The sequence below is a fragment of the Elgaria multicarinata genome, chromosome 6 (genome assembly GCF_023053635.1).
Source record: "Elgaria multicarinata webbii isolate HBS135686 ecotype San Diego chromosome 6, rElgMul1.1.pri, whole genome shotgun sequence".
Classification (NCBI taxonomy): Eukaryota; Metazoa; Chordata; class Lepidosauria; order Squamata; family Anguidae; genus Elgaria; species Elgaria multicarinata.
Window position 1 is genome coordinate 4199055 of NC_086176.1, and position 21088 is coordinate 4220142.

At 43.4% G+C, this 21088-nt stretch overlaps 1 protein-coding gene across 2 annotated transcripts in view; it reads left to right on the forward strand.

Moving 5' to 3' along the window:
- Positions 1-9345: 9345 nt before the first annotated feature.
- FSTL1 (follistatin like 1) overlaps positions 9346-21088 on the forward strand; it is a 60998-nt gene continuing 49255 nt past the window's right edge. Inside the window, exons 1-3 of one of the 2 annotated variants that reach the window (XM_063128878.1) lie at positions 9346-9536; positions 9668-9733; positions 18511-18555. In XM_063128878.1, coding sequence (XP_062984948.1) covers positions 9534-9536; positions 9668-9733; positions 18511-18555 — 114 coding nt within the window. In that variant the 5' untranslated portion in view covers positions 9346-9533. The remainder of the gene's footprint in view (positions 9537-9667; positions 9734-18510; positions 18556-21088) is intronic. The other variant, XM_063128879.1, reaches the window with a different exon arrangement.

Sequence of the window (21088 nt, forward strand, 5' to 3'; positions counted from 1 at the left end):
AGGCTCTGTGTGGCATGCCAGCCTCTCAGGGCTAAGCTAAAGCCATCTCTGAGTTGTGACTCTGTCAGAAACTGATGCCAGCCAAAGCCTCCAGCCAGCCAACCCCTGCACCAATTCTTGATTCTGAGATGCTCTTGAAAGGCTCTGTGTGGCATGCCAGCCTCTCAGGGCTCAGCTACAGCCATCTCTGAGTTGTGTCTTCAGTCTAACTCTGTTTCTAAGAGATATGCCAGTCAGCCAAAGCTGCAAATCTATCTGTTTTTCTGTGACATGTTCAAACATTCTGCATTGCATGCCAGCAGTGCAGACAGAGCCTAGCTCACAAGTGAACAAAATGAAGTGGAAGGGATGGGGTATTGAAGCAAAGCAGCAACAAGCCAAGTTCCAACATCCACAGCAACAGGACATCTGCAAATATTGGAGCCTCTCTTTCGACTGGCACCTCACTGATGGCCATAAGAGTTTTTCTCTAAGGATGACCCTTCATCACCCATGGTGGAACTCTGAGAAAAAGGTCTCTGGACTGTTCTGTTTTGCCCTGTGGGCTGCTTTGACTGACCTCTCCTTTCCCACGTTTTGATCTGTGGACGCCTCACCTCTGCTGAGCTCCAGGTGCCTGACTGCCCACCAAATCTGCAATAGGAAAGGTGCCCTGCTTGCCCAGCACTTCTTAGCTAACAGCTGGAGATCCCCTTCATGCCAAGGGCTGAAACTTCTCAAGCTGCAATACCCAAAAGAGGAGGTTTGACAGCCTAAGTTTGAAGGATGTGACTCCAACGGTTTTAAAAAATAATAGTTTTAAAACCTTGAATTTTAAAAAATATATATCCTAAAAATCAATGGAAGAACGGATCTGATTCAATCTTGGCATAGCTCAAGCTGTCATTAAGAGCTATCATGATGCCAAGTTGCATCTCTTTATCCTTAAAAATGACAGAGCTGTAAGCGTTTTTGTTAAATCCCATTAAAGTAGAGCTCCCCTTTGGGTGGGGAGGATGAGAAAAATCCAGATTTTTCTTCAAATTTCATAATCCCCCCTTCATGGAATTGTCACCAAAAATTCTAACAAATCTGGGTTTTTCCTGTCGTAGGGTCACCGTAGACAAACCACACTTCCCCTACTCTGCTCCAATTGGGGCCTTTAAGGTAGACATCCTAATGAAATGAGCTGTGTACACCAATGCCAAGCAGTAGTGTTTGATGAAAGGGGAGGGCTGAGCCCAGGTCACCATGCACACCTGTGGAAATGGGACGCTGCAGAGAAAGGCAGCACAGCCCTAGTCAAATGGCTGTGTACATCTTGGGGGGGGGGGGTGTCAGAAGATATACAAGTTGGTATGTCAGACATATTGTTGACTTGACATATTAAGCAAAATACTGCAGAGGCAAATAGCGCCCTTTCTTTGCATACAAACAAATGTGGGGAGGCTCAGAATGAAGCCATGTGTTGCAAGTAAAAGGTGAGGGCCCTCCAAATATCAAGTGAACTTCCAATGGGGAGGTACAGTGGGGAAGAAACGTTGGTAAAACAATGTCTTGAGGACTATGGTTTTGGAGGACTTCAATATCCATGCTGAGGCTGTCCTGACAGGGCCCGCTTGGGACTTCATGGCTACCATGACAACTCTGGGCAGTCTCAGTACATCTCTTGCCCGACACTTCTGGCAGGACGCACCCTAGATCTGGTTTTTACTGTTGGTCGGATGGGGAATGATCTAGGGTTTTTTTGGGGGGGGGGGCTTTCAACAACCCCTTTGTCATGGACATATCATTTCCTTGTGAAATTTAGTTTGCCAGTAGCAGATCCTCCCTGCAGGGGTGGGGGACTGATTAAGATGGTCTGCCCCTGGAGACTTATGGAATCTGAAGGATTCCTGAATGCTCTGGGGGATTTTCCGGCTAATAGGGCTGGCAATTCAGTCAAGGCCTTGATCTCACCATGGAACGGTGAGATGGGAAATACAGTCGCTCCCCAGCACCCACTCCCTTGTTTGTGGAACCCATAATTCACCTTGTTTTATAGAAAATCTACGAGCAATGAAACAGGCTGGTTGATGGCTAGATTGCAGGTGGCACAGGTCTTGGAGATGATCGAAGATTAGCAAAGACTCTTTGTTGTGCCTATTATGCAGCAGTGAGGATGGCAAAAAAAAATTTTTAAAAAAAATATCTTATTATGCTCCTCAATTTCATCCTCAAAATGCTGCCCAGCAGAATGATTCCAAGTGGTGAAGAGCCTGTTTGGACAAGGCTTGGGCTCAGAGAAACCAGGATTGGAACCCTCGATTATCTTCTGTAATAAATTTGCTAAGCATTTCAAGGAGAAAGTTGCTTGTAATTGCTCAGAACTCGATGCCACAGTTATCGCCGAACCAGGGGATGTGTCCAGTGCCCCATCTGGCCATGTTTTCTGGGATCAATTCCAGTTGCTGCAGCCTGATGATGTGGACAAGATCAGTCCATCCCACCACATGTAAGCTTGACCCTTTTCCATCTTGGCTAATATGATCCAGCAGAGGTGGGTTGATTGAGTGGGTCCAGGGGGTGGTAAATGCCTCACTTTGTCAGGGGGTGGTGCCTGCCGCCTTGAAAGAGGCTGTGGTTCACCCTCTCCTGAAGAGGACCTCCCTGGTCCAGAGGTATGTGAGAACTAACACCCTATTGCTAATATCCCCTTTGGGGGCAAGGTGCTTGAGCCTGTGGTGGCTGGGCAGCTTCAGATGTTCTTGGAGGAAACTGATTATCTGGACGCATTTCAGTCTGGTTTCAAGCCTTGGTTGCTCTGACTGTTGACCTGCTCTGGAGCAATCTTTGAATCCCCAACTGTCAAATGAACTTTAGCTTTCCAATGAGCTCAAGCCCATGTCCAATTGGACTTGTTTCGATTTTTCCGCCGACATCACTCTAATCAATGTTACAGGAACCTTGTTTGGCTCCACTTTGGGCTCCTGCATAACCTCTGATCCCAAGGATTTCTCCCCCACCCTATAGTCACCATCTCCCAGAGAAAAGACGATATTCAGCTTATCTCTGCTGCAACACTGTGACCAGCAGGAGAGTCTTTGGTAGAGCCTCCTTCTAATGGTGCGTTTCAGCTGCTCTCCCGCACCCTGCACAAGTCAAGGCAGAGAGAAAATGGTGAAGTGCAGCTCATAGTCCAGGAGCATATGTAGAAAAATCATGCTCCATGGCATTTTTAGTGAAGAAAAGGTGGGACTGGTTTGGTATCATCAATAACTACCTATAGATGAATAATTTCTATGGGGTCACTTTATGCTGCATGGTGTGTAATATTAATGACATCATCAAGGCCATCAATGAAACTCCTAAAATCATCAAGATCTCCATTATTTATGAGCAGATTTTAAATGCTAAGGTCTCATTTTAAAGATATATCCTAGGCCTAAAAAGTAGCCTGTACAACATTTACTGTAAAGTCAGTGGTTTCTCAGATATTTCTGCACATGGATGCTTCTTGAAGATGCTGCCCGGTCAGGAATGCCTACTTTGGGCACAGGACATTTTGGTCAGTGTGCAGCTGCACACTTGCATGGTGCTGAATTGGACATCCTTTGCCTTTGTTGCTGCCCCTTCCAGGAAGTCACTGCTCAGCTGTATGAGCTCTTCTTCAACACTCCACCCCTTTATTAGCCACTGCTGCCAGAATGCTCTTTGCCTGTATTTTGGCTTGTCTGGGAATGAGTCAATGGGTGGAACTGATTCTGGCTTCGATCCTTCATTTGAAAACACAACACTTGTTAAAAATTAGTTACTGATCAGGGCTCTAGGCTATTGTCATGTTATACAAGATGGTGCTGCCCTGTGAATGCCCAGTGCTATTGGAAAAGTGCTTCTTATGCTGCCACAAGAGAATGGAGTCAGTGAGAGTAGGGCTAAGTGAGGAATTTACTGAATAATTATGATTGGGGTGGTCTTAGTGGGAAAACATATGTTCTTTGAATGGGAAACAACTCGTGCATCCCCTGTGGAATGAATGCATAGGCTTTCCCCCTGCATGAGATCTCAGAAACATGGATAATTCTTAAGTTAATACCACACACAAATTCACCTTTGACTAGACTCATTTGAAATAGTTTAAGGCTTTGATTTCCACCAATGCAAGTTTTTTGGAAAATATCTTGGACCTAGAATAAAAGTGAGCAATTTTTTGAGCCTGAAGGCCTGGCCAAACTCTCATTTGGCCATGATGTCATTGTGCCCTGCCCTCAGAAGTTTGCCAGAGAGTCCAGCTTCCTTCCATCTGAAGGCAATAGATGCCTGGGAAATGATAGGTCATACCAGAAGAATCTTGCCTTAAATGCACACGATTGTTACCATCTTATAGGCAAACGGAGTAAAGGGTGTATTGTCCAGGCAAGGCATGTTTTGAATGATAAAGAAAGGAGACAATTATAAGTCAAAGGAATCTCAAGTGTTGGATGTCAACTTAGGGAGTTTATAGGGGTCAGGGAAGTTGATGATTGATTAGGGAATACCAAGAATTGCAGCTTACATAAAGATAAAACTCCATTTATGAGTCTTCAGTTAAATTCTTGGGTATGATTAACAGGGACCACCTGCTCACCAGCCATGTCTCATGGCCATCACTACCCATGCTCCTGGTGGTTCCACATAGACCCATCCTCTGATTGGAGTCCACCAGGGGAAGAGCCTTCAGTGTGGTGGCCCCCCTCCTATGGAATTCCCTGCCTCCGGAGGTCAGGCAGGTGCCAACTTTGTATTCCTTTCGGCGCCTCCTGAAAACATCATTATTCCAGGAAGCCTTTCCTTAATGACCAGCCACGGTTCACTGTACATTTTGCTTCTTTTAAAATCTATTTTAGATCCATGTACAAACTCCCACATGTCCTAACGAGACCCACACCTGCATATAAGGAATGTTTAGACATTTATTTATTTATTACATTTTTATACCACCCAGTAGCCGAAGCTCTCTGGGTGGTTCACAAAAATTAAAATCATGAAGAGCATAAAAACAACCAACAAAAACATGAGGCTGGGAAGCCGAAGGCTTTGGGTGGGTGTGTTACAATATGGGCAGCATAGATGGATGGACAGCATTTTAGGTTGGCAGCAAGGTAGGTGTGAGACCCTTGTCATGGCCCTTCCTGAGGAGTCTTCTTCTGAGGAGGAACCTGACTTACACAAGGCTGTGGACTCTCCTTCCCCCAAGGGCATTCCAGAGGCAATGTTACAGGAAGAGGAAGGACGTGCAGCTGAAGAAGATGCAAGCCTCTCGGGGTTAAAACTTTTAACCAGTTTAATGTATTGCAAGGAGATCGTTACCTTGTCATGGTGCTGGAGCTTGAGCACCTCAAGGATGCCATGAACTAAACCGTGAAGGGACACCCAAGACGGGAAGGTCATGGCAGAGAGGTCAGACTAAATACGATCCCTGGGGAAGGTAATGGCAACCCACCTCAGTACTCTTGCCGTGAAAACTAAATGGATCAGTACAACCAGAGATATGTCGGTATACCATTGGAAGATGGGACTTCCAGGTCGGAAGATGGTCAAAATGCTACTGGGGAGGAACAGAGGATAAGTTCAACTAGCCCCAGATGTGATGACGCAGCCATCTCAAAGCCGAAAGGACGGCTAGCGGCCGACGGTGCTGGTGGTGAACGACGAATCCGATGTTCTAAAGATCAACACACCATAGGAACCTGGAATGTAAGATCTATGAGCCAGGGCAAATTGGATGTGGTTATTGGTGAGTGACCTTGGGGGAGCTAGGGGTGGCGACAGCCGACAGAAAGCTCTGGCGTGGGCTGGTCCATGAAGTCACGAAGAGTCGGAAGCGACTGAACGAATAAACAACAATTGTTGTATTTAATGTTGTTTCCTGCCTTGATCCAGAGGGAGAGGCAGGTAAGAAATAAAATAAAAATATGGCAATTGGCAATAGAACGTCTGCGGTTCAGAAGGAGATTCCCACCCCAAAAGATCCACATTATCGAAAAGGATAATATTTATTGATGTTTACAGAGATTCAAATGCACAAGCTGATTTGGGGGGAATTAGCTGAGCAAATGGATATCAACTGGGGATGCTCCAGCCTTCACCAAGTTATGCCTTAATGGGGAAATTATCTGCATTCTTGGTGAAGCTGAGCTCTAGGCCTAAAAGTAGTTTTCAAGACTGTGGGAACAAGTCTTCCCAAGACTTGATGCATACTTTATTTATTTATTTATTTATTTATATCCTGCCTTTTGCCCAATACTTTCACAAACACACACACAAAGAGGGGAAAGAGGGGGTGGGGTGGCAATATACCTTTCCTTGGACTGAAGCCCTTTCCTGCAGATAGAAACTAGCAAGCATTGGAACTCCTGATCTCAGGTGAAGAGGAAAGAAAACAGGATGCTTTGACTAGGAGAAGCAAGGTACCCACTGGGGGCAAGATGCCTAGTGATTTCAGTGGAAAGCAGGCTAGTCCTTCAGTGATTTCAGCAAGGAGCCTGTCCTCCAAGAGGAGAAACTCAGTGATTTCACCAGCAGTGTAGCACTTTACCTGTCATGTTTCTCAAAAACCTCCTGCCTTCTTGGGAGATAATGACGAGCCTTGCTAAGTAATCTATAAAGCTTTATTTAAGCAATAAACTTCTCTTCCCACCTGAAAATAATTTAATCTCTTGGAACGTTCCCCCTTGGCAAAACTATGCAAACTAAGAGAGACAATTGTTATTTTAAGAAGAATGGAAAGCCTTTTCCCAAAATGTGTTAACTTCAGAGAGGCTAGTTCTGAGGCAGCTTCTGATGCAATGTGAGCCAGGCTGACTTTCTCTCGCCTTCCTTTTGCTCCGCCCGGTTTAGCCTGTGGCGTACTCTAGGATCGGCTAACCTGTCGGCGCTCTTTCCTTCAGAAGAATGTTGGTTTCCCATTGAGTGATTTGCCCTTGACAAGATAAGCTCTGGAGAGAGATCACCACCAGCTGGGGAAGAAACCATGAGAGCTTCCTCCCCCACTGGTACAGGCTGGCCTGTGTCTGGGGCCGGCTCTTTTACCTCAGAGTCTGATTCTGATTCATTACCTGAAACACCTTCTTCTAAAACAGGGGGAGCAGGGCTAGACATGGCATCACCCTTGGAGGATAAGGCACCTCGTGATTTGAGCAGCATGGCCCATGACTCTGGGAAGAGGGTGGGGGCGGAGAAGTGGGTGGACTTGGGACTATCCAAGCCTGGAGGTTCTTATATATGGGAAAGGCAGTGACATTGCAACTTTGATGAACCAGACACTGCTCATAGGTACTGGAAATGGTGCTACTTGCTGTGGGAGAAAGACTGAGCTGACTTTTCATTCCCTATAGAAAGAGGGTGCTTGGGGAAGATGACTGTACTTACCAGCAACAAAAGTCCTATTGGGTTTTCCTTACTATTTTTATTCTTTTAACAAAAGATGAAGTTACATGCTAATGACTGTCTTAAAGGCTGGTGTTAAGGCTGGAGTTCAACAATAGGAACACATTGCAGGTAGATGATCAGGTATCTTACTAGATGCCACTCTTGTATCTAGCACATTCATATTTTGCTCAATATTAGCCCCACTGTTGCCTTTGGGGAATGCATTTTAGGAAGTCTGTTAGAAACGGAATTGCTTGATCTAGTCTTACATGATTGCTCTCAGCCCCGTTATTGTGCTTTTCTCCCACCTTTTTGGAACCTGGGGATGAAGGACGCCTGGCTTTTTGGCTGTGTCTCAAAATGGAGTCAGTACTATTCACTCAAAAGAGAGTAACTTTGTAACAGCATGTAAATCAGACCTGAGTTCACATACTCTTACCCCTGTGTACCTTGTTCTATCTTCATCTTCCCATAAGGCATGCTCTGCATCCTATCTCTACCCTCAGTCTAATTTTGCAGTGCTGTTGTCTCCAAGTCTAGCTCAACTACCCTTTCCCCTCCCCCATTCTAGCCACTGGCAATCCATGTGCACATGTCCTTCAGTCACTGACATGTGGATGGGGATGGCTAGTGGCTGGAATGTGGGTGCTTCTAGACAAGGCTTTTATCCTGCCATCATCCAGAATTTTACAGGGGACCAAGATTATGTCATCCACTTACTACCCTTATTGCAGGTAACCTGTCTAGGAAGAGAAGACTTGAGTAGCTGCAAAAGGCCCTCTAGCTGTTAGCGCTAGCAGCCTGCTGTCTTAGAAGAAAACACACCCACACCCATCTCCTTTCTCCAGCTATGCTGGAACTGAGGGAGGGTAAAGAGGGAGTCAGTGGTAAGAATAGCACTTTTGCACTAGGAAGCATATAAGCATCCAAATAACTCAGAGCACTGCAACAACTTGTGGCCAAATTAGGTGACAGTGGGAGAGACCAGGATGGCAAATACAGAGCTCCATCAGACGGGGGAAATCACGCTTCCCTACCATCACTTCTCCGCCGGTTTTCATTGCTTGTTACTTCCTCTTTTCAAAGAGGAAGTAAACAACATGCACGAGGCCTATTCAGTCAGCAGTTCTACTGTGGTTCTTCTCCTGCACACAGCAGGAGACAGCGGCAACTTCAGTGTTTAAAAATATATCGGATTTTCTGAGGGGGGTTTCGACATGCGAAAAAGGCCAGAAGGGGCAGGAGGCACATGGGAGGCAGATGGCATCGTGAGAGGGACCCGTGAAAATCTGTGAGCGTCCAGCAATGAGTGTGCAATAAACGCTCATCAGATGGAGCTCAGTGTCTTGCATAAGTATGCACCCCCTTTTGACTTGTCCACATTTTGTTGTGTTGCAACCTGCAATTAAAATGGAGTTAATTAGAATGTCTTCGCACTGATCTACACAAAACAGCCCATAATGTCAAAGTGGGAAAAGTATCTACATGTTCTACAAAATAATTTACAAATACAAAACTGAGAGGTCTTGATTGCATAAGTATTCACCTCCTGTGGCGAGAAGAAAGCAGAAGCTGGGGGCGGGTGGGGGCGGGGAACCCTTATCAAATCCAGTTTGGATTTTGTCAAAAGGCATGTGGAAGCCAGAAAACATGTGGGGAAAGGTTCTCCGGTCTGATGAGACCAAAACTGAACAGCAGAAATGTAAATCCAGCAGTCCCGATGGTTCGGATTCCCGCAGGCGGAGTGGCGGTGGCGGTGGCGGTGGGGAGGGTCCGCTTGCCTCCGCCTGAGCTCACCGTCCGGAGCGCGTCCGGAGGGAGCCGGAGCAAATCTGGCCGCCCCGCCCAGCTGCGCGAGCCGGGTCTGTCGGTCTGTGATGGAGGGACGGTGGGCGGGGTGGAAGGAAGGAAAGAAAGAAAGAAGCCGAGCGAGGAGGAGGAGGAGGAGAGGCGGAGAGGAGGAGGAGGAGCAGGAGCAGGAGCAGGAGCAGCAGCAGCAGAAGCAGCAGCAGCTGTTGGCGGCAGGCGAGCGGGTACCGAGACGCGCTCCCATTCCAGGCACCCGCGACCATCACGTCCGTTGCTCCGAGAGCGAAGAAGGGAAGGCCGGCCCCGCGCCCTCTTCCTCCGAAGTCCCGAGCGCGGCTACAACGGGAACCAGCGCGATGGTGCGGGGCTTCTCCGGGGAGTCGGGAATCAGGCCTCCATGTGCGAAGAGGGCCGCGAAGTTTCCTATGCGAAGTCTCTCACCTCTCTCTCTCTCTCTCTCTCTCCTCCCCCCCCCCCGTCTCACTTGCAGCCGTGGAAGAGCCTCGCCGTCTTCGTCGCCCTGGTGGGGACCTCCTTGGCGCTCCAGGAGGCGGAGGTAGGAGGCGCGATGCCAGAGAAGGGCCGCTGCGCTCTCCGCACAGCCGACGCTTGGGGGAAGGCGGATTTAGGCAAAAGTGGGGCTGGGAAGGCGCGGGGCGGAGGGGGGCCTCTAGGGTGAATGCCAAGGACCAGCCCTCAAGGCCGCCGCCGCCCGCTGTGTGACCCGGCGGAGCGCCCAGCAGCGCCTGCCTGCCTGCCTGCCTGCCTTCCTCTGGGGAGACAAAAGCGGGAGGAACTGAGGCTTGCCAGGGAATAACGGATAATCCGGGGCTCGGAGCGAGCGGTTGCTTGGTTTGATACTTTCCCATGAAGTAACAACTTTTAAGAAGCGCATTACTAGTCCGTCAAAGCTTTCATGTGGGTTATGTAAAAAGGAAGATAGCTTCACTTTCTTATGGAAACGTTCGTGGATTTTTCGCCCCTTTGCGGGTGGACGCGGGGGATGAGGCGGCGGCGGCGGCACAAAACGGGCGATCTCAAGTTTCCACTGTGTCGCCTGCCCTTTAAGTTTAAGAAGGCAACCGCGCTTTCAGGGCCCGCGAGTCATAGGAGGTCTAAAAGGCCTCCTTGGTGGTAGAAAGGGCGCAAAAGCAAAGCCTTGCCGGCGCTTCGGTCTCCTTCCCAGGCGAGCCTGACTGGCGAAGGTGTTTTGTTCTGCTCTTTAGGGTTATGCACACTAGCCCAAAAACGAAGGCTGAAGACAAAGGTTTGGTTGACTAGAAGTGAAGAAGGAGTGGCTGTCTGAATTCCCAGAGTTTCAGGCAGAAAGTGAGGTCATTGACAAAGTATTTGGTCGTTATGGCAGAAAAATGTGGAAGTGATTAAAGAAAATGAACTCAAGCTGCCTTGGACAAAAGGACAGAATATGCATGATGAAGATCCCTGGTCCCTGGTGGATTTAGCTGGGTCCTTTTCCCTGTGTGCGTTTCCCTGCCCTTTTATGTTAACCGCATACTAATATATAAGCAGGCAAATTCTATCTGGGATGATTATAATTGGGCTTTGAGTAAAATAAATAAAATTGAATAATTTTCGATTGAAAAAGTATTTCCCATTCCTTTGTTGCAACAATAATAGAGATAAGATTTACAATGCTATAGGAGAAACTAATGCCATTATTTCTCAAATGGCTATATTTTAGTCAGGAGATGAAAAATAACTTACTATGCCGCCTGTGTGTAATTGTATGAGCCAAGGTTCCCATAGAACAAGGAAGAAAAGTGGGAGGATCTCATGCCTATATTCTTCAGAAGAGTTCTTGGACACAGTGGCAAGTTAGCCCTTTCCCTCTGTTTCAGAGCTGCCTGCCTGATAGCTGGCAGAGCCGTGGGTGAATTCTCCCCAGCATGTCTTTGTACTGGTCTTTTATATTACTTCAGAGGCCTCTCATGGGGTTAAACTCTGCCTGGGCCCGCAAGGGCAATGGACACCCCCACATCAGACCCGCAAGGGTTCCAGCGGACACACCTGGTCGATTTTTGCCACAACACAAGGACACAGGTCAGGATGGAACTGTTCCGCCCTGAGCTGTGCCCTTTGTCCTTTTCCCCTGCCATGTTAATGGCAGCCACCATTAATGCAACGGGACAAAATCCGAAATTTCCCTTGGAGAAATTGCTTCTCTCTCTTTCCCCCACCCCTGAGCTGATGGGGGCCTTAAAACCATGTATTAAGAGGACCTTTAAGGTCCTGATTGGCCCAGGGTGGGGGAGGCAAAGCGCACTTTTCCAGAGGTCCTAGAAAGTGTGCTTCGCCAAGGGTTCATCCAGTCCTGGTCCCAGAACAGGGCTGTCTGAGCAGCGCCCTGTGGGTTCTATAGTCTGTCCTTGCAAGTGACGTCATAATCTGTTTTGTAGAGTAGCCACATTTCTGTTGCCGTGGTAATAGACCCACAGTGGTTCTTCTGACATGTTACTGTTTCACATCCACTTCCACAGTGGTATGGGGCCAGGATTGTGTTACAGCCTACTTCACACCTTTGAAGCCCTCTTGCCCCTACTTCTGCTGGAGCAAGGAACTAAACTCTCTTTCTGTGGGTCACTTTCCCAATCAAACCTGTCCCCCACTGCTTTCTTTCTCATGGACCCAGTACCTTTCCACCTGCCAATGTGAAAACAACTTTGGAGAAGAGTGTCATTTGGATCAGACAAATGGACTGCAGTAGAACGGTTAAGTACTGCTTTCCATGTTGCTCTTGTGATAAAAACTGGAGTTCCCTTGTGGTTGTATTCAAATAAAAAGAAAAACAGTTGGGGGGCATTGCATTTGTTCTTGTTTAGTTTGGCTCTTGATCTCTAATTAAAAGTGGCTAAATTTGGATTATCCGAAGTGTGGCATCTTAACATCCCTCTAGCTTAGTTCTGCAGCATAGTATAGCAGATAAACTCAGACTAGAACTGGTGAGACGGAGATTCAGTTCCTCACTCAGCCATGAATCTCACCTTGGGCCAGTATCTCTCAACCTAATCTACTTTACAAGGTTGTTGTGAGCATAAAATTCGCATTGGGGGAGAGAACTACGTACACCACCTTGAGTTTCTTGGAGAAAATTTAATTTCTACTTTAAATCTAGTAAACTCTTTTCAAATGCCTTCAAAACTAGATGCTTAATATTGTTATATGCTTCCCCCTTCCAAGCAATGAGAAGTTCCAAGAACAGAGCTACCAGATTAAGTTTCCTTTAGATGAAAGAGCACTGTCTTTGTTTTTCAAGTATAGTTTTTCAACTGTGCAAGTCCTGCTAAACAGTGGGGAACAGGCAGCTCTGCAGTGCCCTTTCCCCAGCTCTGCAGTGCCCTTTCCCCAGCTCTGCAGTGCCCTTTCCCCAGCTCTGCAGTGCCCTTTCCCCAGCTCTGCAGTGCCCTTTCCCCAGCTCTACAGTGCCCTTTTTGAAATGTTGTGACCAAAGCTGTGCACAGTATTTGCAGAGTGGTTGCATTAAAATATTGGCAATTTTATTTTCAATCCCCAAAATTAAATTTGCCTTTTCACAGCCATTGGACAGTGGGTTGATGTTTTTATAGAGCTATTCACCACAATTCCAAGATCCCTTTCCTGGTCAGTCACTGCCAGATCAGGTCCTATCTTGCTCACATTGAACTGCATTTGCCGATTTAATTCTTATTCCCCTTTGGAGCTCTTTGCTGTCTCTTTTATCTTTAACTGCTCAGAATAAGATGGTGTTGTCAGCGGACTTAGTCAACTCATTGCTCAGCCCAACACCAGTTCATTTATGAACAAGTTAAAAGCACTGGTCACTTTTAACTGGAAATTAAATACAAAAATTTTGAAGTATAATAAAGTGGTAGAAAAAATGCAGAGGGAACTGTCAGAGACTTGGGAAATTAATGAGAAGGGAGGAACGACAAGGGCAGTTGTTTGGGATACCATGAAGGCAGTAGCAAGAGGGATTTGTATTAGAGAAAGGTGTAATTTAAGGAGGCAACAATTTGTAGCACAGGAAAAGTTGGAGGAAGAGATTAAGAAATTGGAGAAAGATTATTGGAAATTTTATATAAATTAATAGAAATACAAGCGAAGAAAAAGCAATTAGAAAATTTAAATTTAGAGGAAGTTCAGAAAAAATTAATTTACATGAAAAGGGAGTATTTTGAAAATAGCAATAAAAATTCTAGATTGCTTGCCAGACTCACACAAAACAAAAAAGCTAGGAATGGGATAGGAATATTGAAAGATAAACAAGGGAATTATTGTCATATAATGAAGGGTAAAATAAAAAAAATTCAAGAATTTTATCAAGAATTATATAAGGGAAAGGATATTCAAAAAAGAAGTTGGAAGCTTATATAGAAAAGTATATAAAGAAGGGGATAAAAATAGAACAAAAGAGTTAATGGAGAAGGTAATAACTCAAAGAGAAATTGAAGAAGTAATTGAGAATTTGAAAGTGGGTAAATCACCTGGGGTAGATGGTTTAGGATCGGAATATTATAAGGTTTTTAAAACCTTCTTAGTACCGAAATTATTGAAGCTGTACAACTCCATATTGGAAGGAGAAAGGACACCAGAATCATGGGAACATTCATTAATAATTTTAATACCAAAACCAGATAAAGATTTGACTGTCCCTGATTCATATAGACCTATTTCATTAATAAATCAAGATGCTAAAAAAATTTTCAACTATTTTAGCAAGGCGGTTGAATAAATTTATAGGTGAATATATAGGGGAAGATCAATGTGGATTTGTAGCAGGTAGACAAATGCATAACTTAGTGGGAAGAGTTTTAAATGCAATACAGGTGATAAGATTAAAGCGGGAATTTTGGCATTGGATATTTTCAAGGCTTTTGATTGTGTGAGCCGGCAAGCTTTAAAGATGGTTTTAAATAAAATGGGATTTGGAAATAAATTTAATGCTATAATAGAACAATTGTACTCTCAAAATACAGCCGTAGTGGTAGTGAATGACGGAGTTACGGATAAGATACGACTAGCCAGAGGGACAAGACAAGGATGTCCACTCTCGCCGGTCCTGTTTGTAATGGTAATGGAATTATTGGCGAATGCAATAAGAGATGATGGGGAGATAGAAGGAATAGGTAGTGTTAAAAAAGTAAAATTTAATATGTTTGCAGATGATACCTTGCTAACTATTAAAAATCCTATAGGAAAGATGGGAAGAATTAAACAGCAACTGAGAGAATTTGAGGATATTACTGGGTTAAGAATAAATTGGTCCAAATCAGAGATGATGTTATTTAATTATATTAAAAAGGAAGAGAAGGACTGGGAAGAAAAGGGAAGAGAAATGAGAGTTAAGGAGCAGATTAGATATTTGGGAATTAAAATTACACAGAATTTAGAGAGTTTAGAGAAAGAGAACTTAAATAGTTTAAAAAAAGAGATTTTAGTAAAATTGGAGAAATATAAAAGATTAAATTTATCCTGGTTTGGAAGAATAGCATTAATAAAAATGAAGATTTTAGCAAAGATTAATTTTGTGTTTAGGATGTTACCAATAAAAATTTCAGAATTAGAGATAAAAAGTTGGCAAAATATCATAAACAATTATTGTAATGGAGATAAGAAAGCGAGGGTAAATAAGAATAAATGGTATTTAAGCCAAAAAAAAGGGAGGATTGGGTCTCCCAAATATTAAACTATATTACGTAGCTAATAGGCTAAGACATATTGTGGAGGCAATTATAGGAATAGGAGAATTAGATTGGATGGATGATAAAACTACAAGTAATATAGAGATTAATTTGGAAAATGTATTTTTTAGGGAAGGGGGAAAAAATGGGTGGAAAGTATAGGCAATCCGCTCTTGAGGTTTCACTGGGAAATTTGGAGTAAATATAAAGGGAAGTTGCTTCCGAGCAACTCACCTTTATCACCGGTGATAATGTTAAAGAATTTCCCGGAGGAATTAAAGAGTAGATTAAGTAAAGTTTTAATAGAAAAAAATAAAATGAAATTAAGGGAATGGTTAAGAGAAATGAATACAAGAGAGGATATGGAAGAGGTTTTAAAAGATAAAAAATTAACTTGGTTAAATTATTGGCAATTAGAACAGTGGACTAAAAAGTGGGTAAGAGACAACGGAGATTGTAGAGGATTGACGAAGTTTGAGGAATTAATAGTTAAGAAAGAAAATGATAAGGGAAAAAGAATAGCATCAAAAGGGTTAATGAGTGAAATATATAGAATATTGGTGGAGAAAGGGTTGATGGATAGTTCAGGTAAAATGGTTTGGGAGACAGATTTGAATGTACAAATAGGACAACAGAGCTGGGAGGGACTATGGAAACAAAGAGCGTTGAGAAATATGTCAGTAAGAATAAAAGAGAATTACTTTAAAATTATATGGAGGTGGTACCTAACCCCGGTTAGATTAAACAAGATAAATAATCAGCAGTCAGCAAACTGTTGGAGAGGATGTGGGGGGAAAGGAACGTATTTACATATGTGGTGGGAATGCAAATATGTACAAAAATCGTGGAAGATGGTGTTTTTGGAGATTGAAGAAATTGTGGGAATGAAGATAGAACGAACACCAAAAGTTGCATTACTGTCACTATTGGAAGATGTAAAATGTAAAAAAGAAATTAAGGAATTGATAACGAATTTGCTGACTGCAGCAAGATTGATTGTAGCTAGGAACTGGAAGATTCAACGGGAATATTCTATTGAAGAATGGTACAAAGAAGTATGGGATATAGCTATTAACGATAAATTGACTTGTAATATTAAATGGAGAAGAGGTATAGCTAAAACAAATGATTTTGAAGGAATATGGAAACAGTTCCTAACATTTGTTTTTTCTAAGGGAAGTGGGAAACCGCCAGCAGAAGAAAGTATGAGATTTTGGAATCAGGAATGAGATCCCGAGGTGGGGGGTGCACTTATATGTTAAGTTTGATTATGTTATTCAGATATGATATTATGTATTCAACATTTATTCAACATTTATGTAGTATGTTGTTCTTTTTAATGGTAATGTTGTATGTTTAAGTATTGTAGAAAATAAAAATAAAAATAATAATAATAATAAAAAAGCACTGGTCACTAGAACTCCTTAATCCCCATTGCAAGAAGTAACCATTTCATAGATTCATATAATAGTAGAGTTGGAAGGGGTCTGCAAGGCCATTGAGTCCAACCCTCTGCTCGTTGCAGGAATATACCCTAAAGCATACCTGACAGATGGTTGTCCAGCTGCCTCTTGAAGGCCTCTAGTGTGGGAGATGCAACAACTTCCCTTGGTAATTGGTTCCATTGTCATACTGCTGTAACAGTCACAAAATTTTTCCTGATGTCCAGCTGGAATCTGGCTTCCTGTAACTTGAGCCCATTATTCCATGTCCTGCACTCTGGGAGGATTGAGAAGACATTCAGGCCCTACTATGTGTGACAACCTTTCAAATATTTGGACAACCTTTCAAGTATTTGGACTCAATGGCCTTGTAGGCCCCTTCCAACTCTGCTATTCTATGATTCTATGTCTCCCCTCAACCTTCTCTTCTCCAGGCTAAACATGCCCAGTTCTTTCAGTCTCTCTTCATAGGGTTGTTTGGATTGAGCAGGGGGTCAGACTTGATGGCCTTATAGGCACCTTCCAACTCTACTATTCTATGATTCTAAGTATTTGAAGAGTGCTATCATGTCTCCCCTCAATCTTCTCTTCTCCAGGCTAAACAGGCCCAGTTCTTTCAGTCTCTCCTCCTAGGGCTTTGTTTCCAGACCCCTGATCATCCTGGTTGCCCTCCTCTGAAGACCCTCCAGCTTGTCCACATCCTTCTCGAAGTGTGGAGCACAGAACTGGATGCAATACTCAAGATGAGGCCTAACCAGTGCTGAATAGAGGGGAACCAGTACCTCGTGTGATTTAGAAGCTATACTTCTATTAATGCAGCCCAAAATAGCATTTGCTTTTTTTGCAGCCACATCATACTGTTGGCTCATATTCACCTTATGATCTACAACAATTCCAAGATCCTTCTCGTTTGTAGAATTGCTGAGCCAAGTAACTGTAATTTGGTTTCTTTTTCGTAGATGTAGAACTCCGCATTTATCCCTATTAAATTTCATTCTGTGGTTTTCAGCCCAGCGCTCCAGCCTATCAAGATCACTTTTAAGTTTGTTTCTGTCTTCCAGGGTATTAGCTATCCCATCCAATTTTGTGTTATCTGCAAATTTGATAAGCATTCCCTGCACCTCCTCGTCCAAATCATTAATAAGAATGTTGAAGAGCACTGGGCCCAGGACTGAGTCCTGCAGTACCCCGCTCATTACCTCCCCCCAGTTTGAGAAGGTATATTATTTCTACAGCATTCCCACAGTTCACAAGGGAGGTTACCCGATCAAAAAATAAGATCAGATTAGTCTGTCAGGATTTGTTCTTGACAATTTAATGCAAGCTTCTAGTAAACACTGCATTGTTTTCAAGGTGCTTACAGATTGATTTCTTTATAATCTGCACCAAAATTTTCCAGGGATGGATGTCAGACTAACTGTTCTATAGTTCCCAAGTTCCTCCTTTTTGAAGTTAGGGACAATGTTAGCCCTCCTCCAGTCATCCAGCACTTCACCCGTCTTCCATTATTTTGCAAAGATAGTAGACAGTGGTTCTTAGAGTTCTTCTACCAGCTCCTTTATTACTCTAGGATGCAGTTCTTCAGGCCCTGGAGAACTGAATTCGTTCAAAGAAATTAGGTGTTCCTTGACCATTTGTTTATCAATCTCAAACTGCAATTCTGTCCCTTCAGCTTGTACTTCACTTTTTCCAGGGGGGTCATAGACCCGCCTTTGGGAGAAGACTGAAGTAGGAATTGAGCACTTCAGCCTTTTCTTTGTCATCTGTTATCAATTTGCCATCCTCATTAAGCAGTTGAACCACCATTTCTTTCCTCTGTCTTTTACTACTCACGTATCTGACGATAGCCTTTTTATTGCTTTTAGCATCCCTCACTAATCTCAGCTCATTCTCAGCTTTAGCCTTCCTGACGCCATTTTGGCACTTCTGTCTGTAGTCTTCTTTTGTACCCTGTACACTTCCTATATGTATCTTTTTTTTGTTTTCAGTTCATCTCCAATCTTTTTATGGAGCCGCATTGGTTTCTTCTGTTGTCTTCTGTCTTTATAACTTGTCTGGAAAGGAACTTGCAGGGCATACAGGATCCCTACTGGAAGAAGGTTGACAGCCCCACAGGGTAACTTTTAAATGTTGCTGATTTGATTTTGCTGGGTCTTTTGTATTCCTCTGATATCCTTGGTGATATCGTTCTTTCTGCATTACTTTGAGGGCAGCCTAAAAAGAGCCAAGAGAGACACATCCGGAGCCTGGATAAATTTGTAAGCACCTTAACTTCTCTAGTTTTGGTTTCGATTTTTTGCACTAGGATGTATGTATTTGTGGGTGATGGCCAACATATGGGATTGTGTATCAGTGCATTAAGATACTCTATTCCACCTGCCTCCCTGATACATTTTTTTTTTATCTCAGGGTCATTGCCATTATTTTTTGTCAGACGTCCAGTAGTATGCCCCTTTGTATTATATTGTTTTTTGGCCTTGAATTTTTTACTAGCCCTATGAATAAATGCTGCTTTGTTTTAAAGGTGACCTTATACTGTGTGCACAAATCTGCTATTAGTTCTGTGTTGGAGAGGTACTTAAAAGTTAAGTTTGAGAAATAAGACCAGGCAAATGCTATTTGGCATTAAATAAAATAATGGGGAATCTCTAACATAACCAGTTGAATTCTGATCATGCATTGACTTTGGGTCAATTTGTTGGGAAAATGTCAGAAGAACTGAATTGGAAATCAAAGCTGGTGGGACAGAGGGAAGAACAACACTTGTGGAAAATGATCAGAGAATGTGCCAAATACCGGTTTGATGTTTGTCAAATCTATTTTGGTTTTTCTCACATCATGGAGCTTTTGAGAATATTAAGAACATGTAGATTCAAATTTCTTAATGTGGCGCTTTTTATAAAACCATTTGCCAGCTGCAAATTGTGCAAGTGTGATGTTATTATTTAGTCCAGGCATGTATTAAACTGTTCCCATTTTGGCTAATTTGTGAGTTTAGAATGTGGAAAGGTAGATGCAGAAAGGGCCTTATTTTAAGTGTGTGACAATGTTTTGGTTAAGGGTAAGAAGCACCCAATATTCCATCTTGCAGATGTACTGATTTTTGTCAAATGCTTTGTGACAGGAAAGTTGCAAAAGTTACAGAGTTAGGAATGAACATTGCTGCTATTTGCCATGTACATATTTGCAGTTTTGTCTCTGTAAAAGCATTCCAGTCCACTGACAAAATTTTGCAGTCAGGCTATTAGGGAGGGTCTTGCTGCTTTTAAAACAATGGCTTCATTTGGAACGTTGGTGTGCGTTGATTGGCCAGCCTCCTGGAGATGTGGGATTTGATTAAATGGGCATGGTTTCTTTTCTCCCCCGGGGTGTATTTTGCAGCTTTCTTGTGAAATGATGTAAGAGAATGTGAGAGCCAAGAATAAGTAAGGTAGAGTTGAGTTTGTGTTTGGTTGGCCTCCAAGATTGAAACAGGATAGGGAAGCATTTGTGACTTGCAGGAAATACTTGGACATTTTAATGCAGAAGCTTTGTGAGGTGCTTACATTAATTGGCTTGATGTCATGACTTTCCTTTTGCTCAGACTGTTGTCGAGGGAAGTTGGCATTATTGCTAATCTGCTTCCACTCAGGCCAAGCCTGAGAAGTGAAGGACCCATGCCATTTGCTCACAAGAAGCTCTAGATCTGGCCATTCCATCTTGGGAGATGGCCATTGCCCCAACCTTCTCATGAAAAGCATTTGTTGGTATTTATAAGGGAAAATAGTAACGTATCTGTAAATATGCAGAAGAATTCTCGAAAATCAACACTGAGGTTGGATGATAAAGGGGCTGCACATACTAATAAATCACAGTGAATTTTTGTTTCCAGGACTCTTGGAGGGTATACACCCACCTCTTCAGTCCAGTGTATTAGTGACTGGGTGGTGGTAGTCAGGGATTCCTGGGGTTGAAGCCTCCCTTTTCGCATGATGTTTCTGTTGTTCCAGCACTTCTAGTTACTAGTTTTTTCTTCTTCCAGTAGTTGTCAATCACATTAAGTGTTGTAGTTCATTAGGGTGACCATATGGAAAGAAGGACAGGGCTCATGTATTTTTATCAGTTGTTTTGAAAAGGGAATTTAAGCAGGTGTCATTTGTATCCATGCAGCAACTGGTGAAATTCGCTCTTCATCACAGCAGTTAAAGCTACAGGAGCCCTGCCTTCTTGACCAGATACAAAAGAGGACAGGGCTTCTGCAGCTTTAACAGTTGTGATGAAGAGGGAATACAAATGACACCTACTGAAATTCCCTTTTCTATACAACTGTTAAAGATACAGGAGCCCTATCCTCCTTTCCATATGATCACCCTAAATTAATGTGTTTTTTTTTGTTTTGATTTTTGTTTAACTTCAAGACTGCATTTCTAGAACCAGCCTGAAGATCTAGGATACTACCACCCCTAGTGGAGGAAACTGGCAAAATGTTGACCCTGTCCACTGACTGGAGGAGGAGGGGAGGCTAACCCTTAGGAGTCCTAGAAACAGAAATTCACTGCAAGGATTTCACTTTTTGGACTTATAAACTAGTTAGCCTATAGCCTTCCATTTCACATAAGAGGATTGAGATGAATGTCTGATAAAATAAACTGTGAATGAGCAATGCAATCTGTCAACGTCATTGCTATTGTTACTACTGTGTACACCTGCAAATATATACATTATTAAATAGCGAGTATTTGGGCTTTTGCAGTATGGTAGAGCTGAGGGTGTCTGGTGCCTAAACTGCATTTCCATGCAGTTATGATTACT